Raw genomic sequence first — 16007 nt, 5'->3', positions numbered from 1 at the left:
GAGGTATATAATAAAATAAAAACAGTAAAGTTTAGCAAAAAGAGGATAGCAATGACTCATATGATGGACGCGTGGAGTATCATGTGTTATTTTTAGAATGTGACGGCACATAATTACTGGTTAAATAAGAGTAATTAAATGGCATAATGCTATATATAGGTAGTGAGGGTAGCATAATTACAATTAATTATGTTGAGAGGTTTTATTAATCGGATGCTAACATCCTATAGCATGAGCAATTGTCAAAAGTTGTCAAATTTGGTGGCTGCTACGTACAGTTACACTTCTCTTGAATCGTCACCATCTTAGTTGTTGTCCTAACATAGAATTAACTAATGAAAAATTCTTACTCATTGTTTTGCAAGATTTATAAATTATTGTTGTGCCTCGTTTCTCATATTTGGCATCTCTCATATTCGGCATTTTAGATACTCCATAACGGAAATTAGAGCTTTAACAATGAGAGCATTACAATATTGCAACAATTATCTTGTGGGATATCATTGAGAGTTACTCCCACCGTCCTATAAAAGATATCACACTTTTCCTTTTTGTTTGTCCCACTAAAAATGTCACATTTTCATTTTTAGAAAAAGTTTCCTCTCACAATAATATAAATATTATATTTTTTCTTTTCACTTAAAATATAAAACAAAATCTCTTAAAATCTCTTGACATCCCACAAGTATAATATTTTTTGTGGGACAAAGAAAGTAAGAATCAGCGTTATCAGATGATTTCCTGCAATGAATCTTATGGATATATGTTCTTGAGACTTAACAAAATGAATTTGTCCACTTTTCGAGATTTAAGAACTCTTGAATGAAAATGAGATAGAACTACAACATTTAAAAAAGAAAGTGTTCCTACGTTGAGGATAAATTATCGTAATCTCTTGCATTTTAAGGATGCTTCTCTTTGTATCTTCTAATTTTAGTTGGAACACCAACACTTAAAGATACTTTATGACACATAGGTGGTATAATTAGACACAAATATCAGTGCCCTTAATAATAGCTTTAAAATTACACTTAGCCATTCTTTTTGTTGTATTGCAATTTGTTGTAGTGGCTATAATTAAATGGTTTCGCCTAAAAGGTTTGGGTCAAATAAATTGCGTCTAGATAAGGTCGGCCCTAACTTCTTTTTTAATTTGCAGGTTTCATTTACTTTTCTTTTAATTACTCCTTAACAGTCGTAATCTTGAACATAAAAATGTTCATTCTCTCATATTACTATTTGTCGCACCATGCATGCATTGTCCATAGCCGCAGCTAAATCCCTAAACACACTTTGGTTCCTATTAAGTACTCCTACCATTTTTTATTTTTGTCTGATACTTTTTAACTGTATTTGATTTCATTTTTATTATTTTTGATAAGTTGACCGTATATTTTAGTAACACATTCCACACACAGTCACAAAAAAACTAAGTATATATATAAAAATTGAATAAATATTCTACTAACTTTTCCATCTCACTTTTTTTAATAAATACCGATTAATTATGAGACAATTAAAGGGGACTAGATGAAGTATTATCTAATTACCACAATATCTTAGCCCTTGGAAAGCGCTTGACCATTATTAATAAACTAAATACTATGAGTAATAAAATCTCATAGATCTATGCAACATTAAACTCGGAGCATTTTACTATTACTATCAAATACTCATGCATAGAAATGTTTACGAACTTAACAATTTACTTAACAAAGAAATATTGGATACTACTAAATATGACATTCAATCAATTGTTAGTGTTTTACAATATTGATAATTCTAAACCATTGTTTCTTCTACAACCTCACTGCACCATACATCTTCAACCTCTTTTCCTTCAAACCTCTCTCATTTCATGAAATTCACCTTACATTTCCCCAAAAATAAAATTAGAAAAAAAGAGATTTTTTTTTTTTCTTCTGTTTTTGAAAACGCTCATGGCGTCAAAATCTTGTAATGGTAATTTGCAATGAAATCCCAGGTTTCAGAGCTTCCCGTTGGGAAGGCTCAGCCACGAAGAAAAACATCGAGGCTTGCTCCATTGATCGCTCTAATCATTCTTCTAACAATCCCTTTATATTACCCTGCATTAAGAGATTCGTCGAAAAAGTTGTACGAAACTACGTTGCCGCGGTTGGAGGATTTGGAGGATCCAATCTCCCTGACTTCCCTTGTTGAAGAAGCCCCTCCAACTGAAAACCCTTGCTCCATCAACTGCCACGACGACGACAACAAGGCCAGCGTGGACACGGCTGTTGTTGTCGACCGCCAACCCGCCCCCGAGGACACGACTGTTGTTGTCGACCGCCAACCTGCCCCCGTGATAAAAAAAAATGATAAGGTGCTTCCATCACTCAAATATAAAAAACTTATCTTTTAAGGACACAAAAATTGAGACGCAACTACTTGGGTCGGAAACTTTAAAAAATATAACAATAGTTTAAGACGCACAAGAAAGCGTTTTAAACTAAGGACAAATTAACTTAATCTTTTGCTTTTTTTTTGGACGCTTCCATTTGCGTCCTCTAATTTTAGTTGAGACACCAACAATAATGACGTTTTTTGAAGCGTTGGTAGTATATTTAGAAGCACAAATTATCGTCCTTAATTGCATTAAAAATAGTGTGCCGTGCATGATCAATTAGTAAATTAATCTCAATAGTAAATGGTTGTTTTTGGAACAAAGGGAAGAAGAAAGAGGATGAAATCTGGCAAAGGGCAGAGAGAAGATGAAAAGGTGCAGGCGATGATGAGAGGGAGGAGTAGCCATCGGGGGAAGATAAGAAGCCGACTCTTCGAAGGGGATGAGTGCGACTTGTTTTCGGGCGAATGGGTACCGGATCCGGATGGCCCGTATTACACGAATGAGACGTGCTATGCAATTCAGGAGCACCAGAATTGTCTCAAGTTCGGGCGGCCAGATCGGGGGTATTTGAAATGGAGGTGGAAGCCCGACGAGTGCGAGCTGCCCCTTTTCGACCCGCAGCAGTTTCTGCAGCTCGTTAGGGGGCTTTCCTTAGCTTTTGTTGGCGATTCTGTTGGCAGGAATCATATGCAGTCTTTGATTTGTCTCTTGTCCAGTGTAAGTTGGTTAACATGTTTACATAGTCTCATTTTACTATTTTGGGGCGCAATGACCATTTATCACGTATCCAGGTTGCAAGTCCAGTGGACATGTCGGAGCCAGGGGACCAAAACAAACGGTACGAGTACAGAGAGCACGACTTCAACATTACCATGTTCTGGTCTCCCTACTTGGTGAAAACCGCAAAAACCGACCCGAACGACGAGAGGCGTCCGTACGAGCTTTTCCTGGACGAGCCTGACCCCCACTGGACCTCCCAGGTGGCCCTCTTCGACTACGTGATCATCTCGGCCGGCCATTGGTTCTTCCGCCCCACCTACTTCAGCCTCCACGGCCGCCGCATGGGGTGCCTCTACTGCGCGGAGCCCGAGGTCACCCACCTCACCTCCTACTTCAGCTACCGCCGCGCCTTCCGCACGGCCTTCCGGGCGATCAACGAGGCGGGGTTCGGGGGCGTGGCGTTCCTGAGGACGTACGCGCCGTCGCACTTCGAGGGGGCGGCGTGGGACAAGGGCGGGGACTGCGTGAGGACGCGGCCGTACAGGAGGAGCGAGGTGGTGCTGGAGGATTACAGCCTGGAGATGTATCTGATACAGCTGGAGGAGCTGAGGATAGCGCAGAAGGCGGCCGGGAGGAGAAGAGGAGGGAAGTTCAAGCTGTTTGATGCGACGGTGGCGATGCTGCTGCGGCCGGATGGACATCCCAGTAAATATGGGCATTGGCCGCTCATCAATAGCACATTGGCTAATGACTGCGTGCATTGGTGCTTGCCTGGACCCATTGATGCTTGGAATGATTTTTTGCTCCAGTTGTTCAAGACAGAATTAGAGTAGAATTATAGTACATTTTATTTTACTGTGTTTCACCAAAATGTTTCTCATGTGTATATTACAGTGGCTATGTCTACGTTGTTAAAATGGCCACACAAGAAAATAGTAATTCAATAATAGACAATCACGACACCACGATAGAACTGTTGATAGAGAGATTGCAAAATGGATTAGTGAAACATCATTATCACCTACCTACCCCTAGTTATGGCAGCTAATAAGGGTTAAATAGATAGCCTATTGCATTCCAAGGCCCAGCATAAAACTCTCAATGGCTCGGCCCGTTAACGATCACAGATAACAGCATTGAGCCCAAATCTTCTCTTTAATTTAAGAAAAATAAACACTAGTAAAGTAGAATATGTTAAATACACAAAAAATAATAATAATAATAATAATAATTCATCTTGATCATTTGGGAGTATTATACATTTTGCCTGTTTACTTATGTTTGGACTCTATTTCAAGCTATCCCAAATTTTGATTCATTGTTACAGAGTATGATATCTATTTTTACCGGCTTTGTTTATTTTTGTAGTACTATTTAATCCCATTTAATATACTAATTGTTTATGGGTAAATAAAAAAAGGAAAGTAAAGGCGAAAGGCGGCCGAGGATTTGGTTAGCGTCGAGTGTATTCTCCAAAAGATCTAAATATTTGCAGACTGCAGTTCTTGCTTTAGCTTGAAGGAGGAGCAACTAACCAGACAAGATGGGTGGTGGAGAAGGAGAGGATCCCCAGAAGTTGAAGCGAATTGCGGCTGCGGCCTACGATTACGACAACGACTCCCGCTGGGCTGATTATTGGTCCAATATTCTCATTCCGCCGCACTTGGCATCCCGCAACGATGTCGTTGACCACTACAAGCGCAAGTTCTACCAGCGTTACATCGTGCGATCTCTCTCTCTCTCTCTTCGATGTCATTTCGGGATTTAATTGCTTTTTCCCCAATTCATCCTTGTTTATAATCCTTACTGAAGACTAATCAGGATTTTCTATCGGGCTTTATTTTCGTAGCTTTTTCCCCCTTTATATTCTTACTTTTAGCGGAGTATTGGAGAAGATCCGTGCGTAGTTCAATTCAAGTAGGAATGTATTTTGTTATGCTGTTTTTGTTTTCTTTTATCGTTGAATGTGGCCTGGACTCAATTCCGATGCAGTTTTTTTCGAACGGTATTACTTGTGAGCTTCCGATTTTTATCATTTTCGAGCTTCAGATTTGCATCCTCGATTTCCTTCATTGTTTTCATGGATGTGGAGATGGCCATTGAGTGCAGCTCAAAGCTCTTCTTGTCACTAGATTTTAGACATATTTGATGCTAGAATTGCTTGGTGTATTTCTATCGTATATGTAAGGCATTGGGTTTAGTATTTGAAGGACAAGATAAGATACTCAAACTAGTTCAAATATAATTAATCCGTCAAAGTAATGGTAGATTGGGGTTTAGCTTCGGTTATTTTTTTCTTTCCATCCTATCATGAAAAGTAAACCCCCCGTGGGAGTGTAATTTCCCTATGATCATCATATGTGGAGGCCACATTTAGTGGCTTGTTGATTCTATTTGATATTTTAAAACCGCATCATGGTTTTAATTTTTCAGGACCCTGATCTAGTTGTCGAGGCAATGGCGACCAGTAGCTCATCCCAGTCGACAACAACATCAATCCCACCGCAACAATCCTCGTCATCAACTGCTAACCCCAGCGATGCTCGCCAAAGGAGTTCAGGTCTCAGTCATAATTTCCACGTTTTACCTTGAACGAGATTGAAATTTCAGTAGTTGTCAGTCTTATTTTTTCTGTAGAAGCTAGCTATTCTTTGATGTAAAACCTATGGAAAATCACTTGTAGGGTCCTCTGGTAGATCATCGGGGGCGTCAAATACTCCACCAACCAATTCTACATCATTGCGTTGGGATCAGCATACAATCCAATTTTCTGTCAATGCTTGGGTAAGTTAGATTTCTTGGTATTAAGATGAGAAGGTCTTCATCATCTCCAAGCTGATGGGGTTTGCTGCTAGCTTCGAGGTGGAGTATTGTTTTAGTATTTGCTGTTGATTTATATGTTTTTCTGGCAGGTTTTTGTCGTGGCAGTCCTTGCAATATTTCCACTTGTTCCAAGGAACCTCTCCAATCGGGCATACCGCCTTTCCTTTTTTGGGACTGCATGTTCTTCCTTGTATTCATTGTATTCACTATATGGGGTAACGTTCTAGATTAGCCTATTTGCAAAATATATCATATATGTCTGTAATGCCTAGATTGTTGATAATTTATCAGAGCACCATTTAATTTTTAGTATAACTAATCAATGTCTGCAGAAACCTAGAGCATGGAACTTGCAGGCTGTACAAGTGTGGTTCCAGTCGGTGGTAGTCACCAAAGATTTTATGTACTCAATCTACTGCGTTACCTTTGTCAGCTCACATCTGGTTCTCAAATGTTAGTCCAACCTGTCTGTTCTCTGTCTTGTGTTACTAGATATATGATGCTTCTCTTCGATGATAATAAGTTCCCTCCTTAATTCTGTGCAGTTGCTTTACTTCCTATCATGTGCCGGGCCCTTGAGCATGTTGCAAAGTTCCTGAGGCATAACTTTAGTAGATCAACCATATACAGGTAATTAAGAAAGCCGTATTTCTCTTTCAGTTGCTCAAAATACACTTTTTTAGCCATAAAAGTCATGTGTTCTGCTTTGCAATGCAAACTTTGAAATATGATTTACTAATTTTTATCCATTTTTTTCAAAATACCATAGTCCACCAAATGGTTTCTTTGCTTGCATTTACCTCTCTACATGTATTCCATAGTTGATTCCAAGCATGCTTTTTAGGTTTTAGGTTAATTCTGACACCCCCATATTTTGTAATGAGTCATAAATGTAATTACAATGGGGTTATTGATTGTATAGTAATTTACTCTTTGATATAGTTGCAATAAACATATTAGTGGATGTTTGATTGTCTTGTGGATTGTCAAGTACAGGGAGAGGAAATAAGGAAAATGTAGGAAAAACTAAGGTGAATCATATCACATGTTATTTGTTCCTTGGCTTATAGCTTTTCTAAGCTGGGATAATGGGGATTTTACTCGCAAGATTTTAATAATGCCGTCGAGAGTCCTTGCATTCTAAGTCTCTTGGGTAGCTGTATCCGTAGGGTGTGCCAGTATATTCTTTTGTTCTTCATATTTTTATTGCTTACCACCTAAAACTTTTCTTAAATATTTTATGCATGGGTCACACCTTGTCATTTTGGAAGGCCTGTCTCTGTAATATGTTTGTGATTTATTGGTGGTACTTTTACAGGAAATACTTGGAAGATGCTTGCATTTGGGTAGAATCAAATGCGACTACCCTTAGCATTCTCTCCTCACAGGCTGAAATCGGACTTGGGTTCCTTCTGATTATATCTCTGTTATCGTCAGTACTTTTAGTTTCCTTTCATTATACATTTACATCAATTCATGTATTTTGTCATAGTTTCTCTAAAAAGACTTCCATTACTTGCTGTGATACTTTCTTGCTCACTGCAAATTTTATCTGCAGGTGGCAGCGCAACATTATACAAACATTTATGTACTGGCAGGTGATAACTCTTATTTTATTTCTTATATTTTATCCACTTTTGGGTTTAAAATTTTTTTAGCTACTGGTCAACTGCAGCTAACAACTGCAATAATTTGTAGTATTAATTTTTCTCCTCTCGAGTCCATGGGTCCTTTGTAGTATGTGTGGAAGAGATACATAAGCTAGTTCTTATGGATTCGAGTTTCCACAGTAGTATAATGGTTTAATCCTCTCCAGAAGTAACTGTCTCCTATAATGAGCTATTGCTGTTACTAGGATAGACGTTTTTATATACTCACTCCACACCGTCCACTACCAATAGTCTTGGTAGGGATGGTATGAGTTTTAATGCGAAATTGGTGAAGTGGGAGAGAGATCAAGAGAGAAAGTGACTGGAGTATATTATTAGTGGAGAATGAGACTCACCTCATTAGAGAGAAAAAATTACCATAAATGGAAGGTGATTAATTTTTGTGGACGGACCTAAATGGAAAAAACATGACTATGACAGAGGGGGTGTATGATTCTCTAATGCTACTTCGTTATATCAAAATTGTAGAGGTCTTACAATATTTTTGGATATCTTTCTTTGGCAGCTACTGAAGCTTATGTACCATGCTCCTGCCACTGCTAGTTATCACCGAAGTGCATGGTCTAACGTTGGGCGAATAGCGAATCCATTAATCCAGCGTTATGCCCCATTTTTGAACACTCCAATGGCAACCGTTCAGAAATGGTGGTTGAGATGAAGTCTCGAGAGGAAGAGATTAATGACAAAGAAGTAAAATCTGGAGTAGGCTGATTGTTATAACAGTCACTTAGACACTCCACGTCGATTCGAAAACGTTCAGAATTCTGTATTTTCGATTCAAAGCAGTTGGGACTAAATCAATGGCAACTAATAATCAGTTAAGACCTGGCTTCATCTAGGTCCCGGTTAAATGACTAGAAGGGATTCCCAGTTCAGTCTGTAGCTTTATTTTATACAATCAATCTGTGTTTTATAATTATAGCTTTTTCCTCACAGACCACAGGTGGTTATATCTGTGAAACTTTATTTGAGACACCTTGTAGCCTACAGACGTTATGGGAAAAGTTATGGATTGCTTTAGCATTCTAATTTCTCAAAAATAGATCCCATTTTTAGTTTTCTTGTTAATATATGCGAGAACTAATTTTCGACGTTTCTTACGTTTCTTTCAATCAGAACTGCTAATCTGTCCACCTCCTGATGTGAAACTTCTACATGCACAAGAAACTCAAGCCATATTTTACTCCAATTAAAATAGTCATTAATACTATTTTCGTTATATAGAATTATATTTGTTTCACTTCCATAATACTGAGATCTAACTTAAATTTAATATATAAGTTCTATCTTAACAAAATGCCGTCAATTTTTATCTAATTCAAGAATATAGGAAAAACAATAGTAGTATTAATCTCCTCTCTAGTTCAAGTTTCAGTCTGCCATTAATCTAGGAGCACAAACTCATTTTCTTTAGAAAAAATCAATAAAGTTAATTAATACTCTATTAAACTTTGATTGATATTTAGTGCTATTAGTTAATGAAAATTTGTTAGATATGAATGGTATGATTGCTATAATATGGTGTGTTTTCTAAAACATGAATATCGTGGTTTTACATAGAGAAGCATGTAATTAAAAGCAATATATTCTCAATAAGCGGGGTGCGTTATATGACTAACTATTTAAGCTGCTAACTCATCAATACAGTATATTAAAAATGTCAATACGATGACATCAAAATGTCAACACATTATATTGAAGTTCAACAAAATTATGTGTTACATTTTATTGTCATCGTATTGATATTTTTATTACACTACATTGATGAGTTAGCAAGTTAGCAACTTAAAAAAGTTAGCAATTGATCACAACCCTTCCTTGATTAAGCAATATGCATATCAATTATCATAATCATAAATAATTTGTGTACTAAATATCATATTAAACATATATTCGTATAAAACAATGGGAACTAAACGCAGTTAATTTCACTCAAAACGCATCTTCTTTATCACTGTTGCAGCTTACAAGACAACATCCAACTTAATAGTATCTGTATTTTTCTTAATATAATACTCCCTCCGTTCCATAGTAATGAAGGCGTTTCTTTTCGGCACGAAGATTAAGAAAAATTATGTTAGGTGAGTTAAGTAAATGGAGAATAAAGTGGAAAATGAAAAAAGTAGAGAGATGAAGAGAGAAAAAAGTAAGAGAGAGTAAAGTAGGTGTGAAAAAATGTGTTGACTTTTACTAAAAAGAGAAATAACTATTACGATGGAACGTATCAAAATGGCAAAATGACTTTATTACTATGGAACGGAGGGAGTATTGGTGTGTATTGGTATTGAATATAAAAATATTATCATAATAATTGAAAAAAGTGCTGCTGTGCGGGGTCACAAGACGGCACCTAAATTAATGGTCTATATATATTAGGATTTTTTAGTAATAACTGGAGTAGTATAATAATTTATCACTATTCTAGAAGGGAAGTTGCGTTTTGAATGAAATTGGCTGCATTTAGTTCCATAACAGCCCCTGCTGTGATTTTAACACGGGATCCATTCTCATTGTTTTGTGAGTTAATAAAGAGACAGTAAAGTAAGAGAGGTGAAAAAGTAGAAAAAGAAAATTATTTTATTTTTAATAGGATAGAGGGAGTATATAACAAGATATTATATATCACGCGCATGTTATAAAAAACAAGTTTATACACACTTCATTAGGAATAAATAATCTAACTAGCACCTAATTCTGCTTTCCAATTAACATCAATCAATCTTTGCTAGCCTATCTTTTCCTCTTCACTTGTAATATCTATATTAATAATGTGCAAGTATGTAAGCCAATAATATCATCTAAAAAAATGGTTAATCTATAAGCTTGGGGGTGGGTCAGTTCGTCGAGGCCTTTCCAGATTCTAGCACGACATCACTTGGATTTCTCTATACACATAGCTCTATCTCAACCAGTATTCTCTGTCATTTTCTCGGACTATAACTGCTACCTTTTTAGCTGGTATCTAAAACACAACATACAATGTCAGTCGACACACCAACTCATGAATGCAGATTTATATGCAGACTCAAAATGAACATATGCTCCACTTTTTTTTTGAACTTACCATTCCATACCCATAGTCTGTTATGATCACTGATACATAATCGGACGGTGTTGCATCATAACTGTTAGCAAAAAATAAAAATTAACTATCAAAACTGCTTTCTATAAAATGATCATTCAATATTAAATCCATACTTACAGCAGGTTCAAGGGTTGTAGATTCTCATTACTAGCCCAACCATCCAAAGAATTGATATCCTCTCTACCGGAAACCCTTGAAATCGTTTCAGCATCACCTGAAAGAGTATGCGTATTAGGTGCATAATTCGATACAAATTAAACTACCTTCTCTAATATGGACAACCTGATCTTACCAAGCTCATTACAGCAAATGGAATCAAGTTGAACTTTCTCGTGAAACTTGTAAGCTTCACAACATATCAGGACTGGGACACGGAACTGATGGGCAACCATAGCAATACATGCTGTGCCAACTCCTGAGTAAACAGTTCCATTTGACAACACCGAAGATGCACCCAGAAAAACTTTTGTTACTTCATGGATGACATAAGAAACAGCATTTATATGAGTGTATGTACAACTAATTCCTTTCCCCACAAGCCTGCGAAGCAGCTTTTTTCCTTCAAGCTTGGGACGTGAATCAACTATCACCACTCGAAACTGTTTTCCAACCTCATGGGCATGTAGCAGTAGCATTTCAACAGCAGAAGACGATGCATATGTCAGAAGAACATCACCATCCCTAATTTTAGACACAGCATGCTGCGCAATAACCTTATCTGCTAGAATTATCTTGTCGTTTATAAAATGATCAATATCAGAGAGAAGACTGGTAATTGCTTCTGAATCAGAGATGTTTAAGGGAAAGGTGGCAATTCGTCTCTTAAGAAACCTAATTGCATTGCTCATGCTGATTGAAAGGGGTCTACATTCTATCAGAAAAGAAACATAAGAGTTTATTTTAGAAGTCAAGTCCCTAATAAGGTATGTTTCAGGTGGTGTAGAATAATCCTTGATTGATTCTTGAAATGCTTGCAACATCGCAATGCACCGGGCATTGCCACCAGATATATCCCCAGCTAGATATTGGAAACCAACCTGTCGAGTTAAAAGTTCATGTTACCACAAGCATTACGCAAAGAGAATAAATACTAATTTTACGTACGGGAGATCTCATAAATTCAGTATTGATGACCCTTTGAACCAAGATTATTCAACAGTGTTCGGACTAAATACCTTGTATACAGCAGGATGGATGGGGCCTAATCCAAAGAAGTTCGATTCCAGGTCATGATCATATTGAGGTAGATGCCTAAAGAATTCAACTATGTTCCTGGCTTCTGCTTGTTTTACTACAGACCACTTCTTTGGCTTGTCAAATCTGTTTTCATCACCAAACTGCATCCGTGGATTAGGGACATCTTTCTTCCTACCTTTATCTGTTTGACTGTCACTCCTTTTTATCTCAGAAGCAGCAACTGAAGAGCTGTGTTTCCTTTGTGGAGATGATTTTACAGTCTTCCCTGCATTGGCTGAATCGACTCCTGCAGTCCTGCTTCCTTCACCTGGAAGATGCAACATTAACCAAGTGAAATGTGTTTATGTTCCAAGAGAAGAGAAATTAGAGCCACAACACAACAAAAGATTGGAGTTGAGATGCACAAAACATGCGAAGAACTTAAATAGGGCAACAAAAATAACATAATGGTAAGGAATAAATGGAAAAAGTGGGCAGCATAAATGTGATATGCCGAATTGTAATCTAAAAGCTGATTAGAAAATAGTTTACCTTTGATAGCAGCCTTGGCAGCACGCTGTGCCTCTTGAATCGCCCGTCGTTGAGCTTTGGTAGTCTTCTGTTTCAAAGGCACATTTGCCCCTCCATCTGATCCACAATCGGATGCATTGCTCATCAAAATCGTTGAACCTGAATGAGCGTCATTACTCGGAGACCTGGTGGAGAAGTTGGAAGTATTGTGGGAGTGGGCGGTGGAGACGTGTGGGATCATGAATCCGACGTTGGGGTAGGGTTTAGATGCAGAGGATTCCGGTTGCCGCAGAGATGAAGCTTCAAAACTCGCCGCTAACTTTATAGTAATAATAATAGTACGGAGTATTCAATTTTTAACCTAATTTTCCGTATTTAGATTGACACAATTTTATGCATGACATTCTATTACAAATCCGTTATTCATAGCGCTGGGATTCGGTCGGTTCGGTTACTAACCGAACCGACAAGTCGGTTAACCGACAATATTTCGGTACCCAACCAAAAACCGAAACCGGCACCGACATGTAGTCGGTTAGTTCGGTTAGAACCGAACGGTTAACCATTAACCGATGGAACCGAAAATTACTGAAAATTTTTACTTAATTATGCTGTTCCATGAGATTTGAAGTAGGATACAGCCAATCAATGCATTGACGAATTATTGGTAAATCCTTGTTCTATTTTCTTCTTTTTATAATAGTCTATTCTCTCCTTTCTCTGTTGATAGAACGATGTGGGACAATCAACATATTTTTTTTTATCTTTTATCCTTATCATTCTCTATACTTATTTACAAATTTATTGCATATAATCTAATTATTTCTTATGTACAATGTAGTCCACGAAACTTTACTCATAGTTGTAAATATGTTGGCTAAATTATTTATTATATATTATTTATTATATATACTAGTTATTTAATAGCTACTCCATATAGAAACTTCTAAAAATATTTAATAATTGTAATCTCTTAATCTCGGCTTATATTTATAGAATCTAGGATTAAGGATTTTGTGGAAATATTATTCTAAGAAAATAGAAAAGGAAATTCAAAAATGAAAAAGAAATTAACAAGCAAGGCTGAAACTATTTGCCAACATCTCATAAAATTAAATAAAAATCAATTTATAAACTATAAAACAATCATGTTAATCTATTTGTATTATTTAAATTTAAATTTAAATTATGCCTCACCTTCTGTCCACCTTCATTAAAAACATGCATTTAAGAAAATTGCATAAACCCACAAAATCACTTATGTATCTTAAAATATCCCACATCGACTTTGACAATATAATAAGAATACAAAACATTGTTATATAAAATAAGCCTCTTCCTTTGTGAAATTTTTCATCTGGGCCTTTGGGCTTTGGTATATACATATGTGGCTCATAGCCCATATAAATATGAGTCTACAATTTAGGTGGACTTAAATTAATCGGTTTTCGGTTCGGTTAATCTCGGTTTGAACCGATAACCGACATCAATGCGGGGCTCCTGACCGGACCTGAACCGTAATTGTTATTTTCGGTTCTCGGTTAACCGAAAACCGACATTTTCGGTTCGGTTCTCGGTTAACCGAGAACCGACAAACCGAATACCCAGCCCTAGTTATTCACCCATGCCATTATCAAATCGGATTGACTTGAATAATTGAATTCACCCCATGCTCAACTACAATCTCAAAATCGGATTGACTGAATGTCTTAATTTGTAATTATTTGGACTTCATAATATGTTTTAGATTTTTTTATATAATTATGTATTGTCAAATTTTGATACATGGTGGCAAAATATCAGTCAGACTTGTTCCACTTCAAAATAAGCCCAAAGCTTCTTGTAGGACCGCCGGGACGTCACATGTTGTATGACTAATGTCTCTCTAGCAAAGAGCCTTCCTCTTTTGGTTGTTTCCGACAATCGGATCCATAGGCAACACGACATCGGCTCGGCCATCAATGCTATGGATTTTGCAAAACAATTGGGTCTAGGCCTTGGACATATAGGGACAACTGCTCTCTGTCCCTTGGCTTCGATAGAAGATGGGGACGGGACACTTTCAACGTGTAATGCATGTGTCTCGTCCCTCCAAAATAGAACCCAATCGATGCATTGTGGATTCCCTAATTGTGGAAAAAAGCATGCATGCTCCATTTTAGGCATTAAACATGCCTAAACACGTTTCACCATTTTTTTTCAATATTTTCATTCTATATACCCTTCCATCCCAAGATAGTTGAGTCGTATACTTTTCTGGGTTGTCCCAATGTAGTTGAGTCATTTCTATTTATGACATAAACTTTATCTTCTCTCATAGTAGTTTACTTTCTCTTACTTTATTTTCTCTCTTACTTTACTCTCTTCGCTTTAACCTTTAATACATTAATTTCTTAAATCTCATACCCAATAGAAAAATGCTTCATATCTCTCATTGAAAGAGAAGTGTTTCTTTTTTAACATAAAATTTTATGTACTATTTTTTTTAGTATGATTAGTTTATAGAAAATAAAACAAGATGCAAAATAATGTAAAGAGAATAGTATTTCCACTTTTATAACGAGATTATTTTTTGTGTTTGGATTTTGTAATGGTATTTCAATGCCGAAAACTATTTTTAAATAAAAAAAGGTGCTAAGTAAAATGAAAAGAAAGATTTTATTACATTGTTGTTTGTACATTTGCAGTTATACTTTTTAAAACTTTTTTGTGGATGCATAAGAGCACTCCCAATTGTGCCGGCTAAAAATCGGCGTTTTTTCGCCGTCTATCGCCGAGTTATCGCCGACCAATGGGAGAGGTCGGCGATAATTCGGCGATTTTTCCTCCCGTTTTATCGCCAACCGGCGAAAAATCGCCGGATTATCGCCGACCACTGTGACTGATAATTCGGCGATAAATATATTTTTTGTTTTTTTTGTTTTTAATTTCCCCCCTATAAATACACACCTTCTCTTCATCGAGTCACGGTGTCTCAACCGAGTCCGAGTCCGCCTGCCGGGGTGTAACGAACATGAACGGTTCAAGGCGTTCATGGACATACACCAGAAGGAGGCCCATCGAGCACTACAACACGATATGATCGAAGAATTGTGGGCAAATAGAAACCGCGCCCACCGCCCTTGAATTTTTTTACTTTGAATTTTTTTTTCCATTCCTGTACTATTTTTTTTTATTAATTTTCGTCGTTGTAATGTTTACCCGTGTTTAATACAACGAACTTTATTACTTATTTATTTTGTCTTATAAATTAAATTAGCTAGCTTTATTATATACAAAAATAAAACAATTAAATTAGTGATGATGTAAAAATGAAATGTTGAATTAGGGAGAAATAAGGGAGAAACCATTGGAGCAGTTGGCTAAACGTTAGCTAAAAACTGGAGATAAATTATGGTGTTGATGTGGCACTGATGTGGCAGGAGTTAGGGAGAAATAAGGGAAATTTTAGGGAAACTGTTGGAAATGCTCTAATAACCTTTCGGTTATGAAGTGCAATAGCAGAGTTACATATACCCAATATGGGGGTTCAGCCCTTGGTCAATTAAAATATTTACTTATTTTTATTTGTATATTATCACCAAATTTGTTAGTATTTTGTTCAATTAAAATATTTATTTTTAAGTTTTATATT

The 16007-nt window shown here is 36.8% G+C and overlaps 4 protein-coding genes across 4 annotated transcripts in view; 2 read left to right on the top strand and 2 right to left on the bottom strand.

Moving 5' to 3' along the window:
* The first annotated feature begins 1972 nt into the window (after nucleotides 1-1972).
* On the top strand, nucleotides 1973-3921 carry LOC125195123 (protein trichome birefringence-like 19). Its single transcript, XM_048093319.1, has 3 exons — nucleotides 1973-2344; nucleotides 2690-3085; nucleotides 3160-3921. Exons 1-3 carry the CDS (start codon nucleotides 1973-1975, stop codon nucleotides 3919-3921), a joined length of 1530 nt encoding a protein of 509 aa, XP_047949276.1.
* A 579-nt stretch (nucleotides 3922-4500) lies between these two features.
* LOC125196495 lies at nucleotides 4501-8604 on the top strand. Its single transcript, XM_048095026.1, has 9 exons — nucleotides 4501-4811; nucleotides 5522-5648; nucleotides 5772-5872; nucleotides 6001-6126; nucleotides 6244-6364; nucleotides 6457-6541; nucleotides 7230-7343; nucleotides 7470-7509; nucleotides 8087-8604. Exons 1-9 carry the CDS (start codon nucleotides 4632-4634, stop codon nucleotides 8237-8239), a joined length of 1047 nt encoding a protein of 348 aa, XP_047950983.1. The 5' UTR covers nucleotides 4501-4631; the 3' UTR covers nucleotides 8240-8604.
* Nucleotides 8605-10356: 1752 nt separating this feature from the next.
* On the bottom strand, nucleotides 10357-12683 carry LOC125196935 (translation initiation factor eIF-2B subunit delta-like). The gene is made up of 6 exons (XM_048095600.1): nucleotides 12395-12683; nucleotides 11842-12170; nucleotides 10959-11703; nucleotides 10784-10880; nucleotides 10646-10706; nucleotides 10357-10543 (listed from the first exon to the last, which is right to left on the bottom strand). Exons 1-6 carry the CDS (start codon nucleotides 12612-12614, stop codon nucleotides 10481-10483), a joined length of 1515 nt encoding a protein of 504 aa, XP_047951557.1. The 5' UTR covers nucleotides 12615-12683; the 3' UTR covers nucleotides 10357-10480.
* A 2654-nt stretch (nucleotides 12684-15337) lies between these two features.
* The window catches only part of LOC125195122, a 1507-nt gene continuing 837 nt past the window's right edge, over nucleotides 15338-16007 (bottom strand). The window contains exon 3 of the mRNA XM_048093318.1: nucleotides 15338-15439. Coding sequence (XP_047949275.1) covers nucleotides 15338-15439 — 102 coding nt within the window. The remainder of the gene's footprint in view (nucleotides 15440-16007) is intronic.

The sequence above is a fragment of the Salvia hispanica genome, chromosome 6 (assembly GCF_023119035.1).
Source record: "Salvia hispanica cultivar TCC Black 2014 chromosome 6, UniMelb_Shisp_WGS_1.0, whole genome shotgun sequence".
Classification (NCBI taxonomy): domain Eukaryota; kingdom Viridiplantae; phylum Streptophyta; class Magnoliopsida; order Lamiales; family Lamiaceae; genus Salvia; species Salvia hispanica.
Note: the sequence above shows the minus strand (reverse complement) of the source record. Positions and strands in the feature narration are given on the sequence as shown.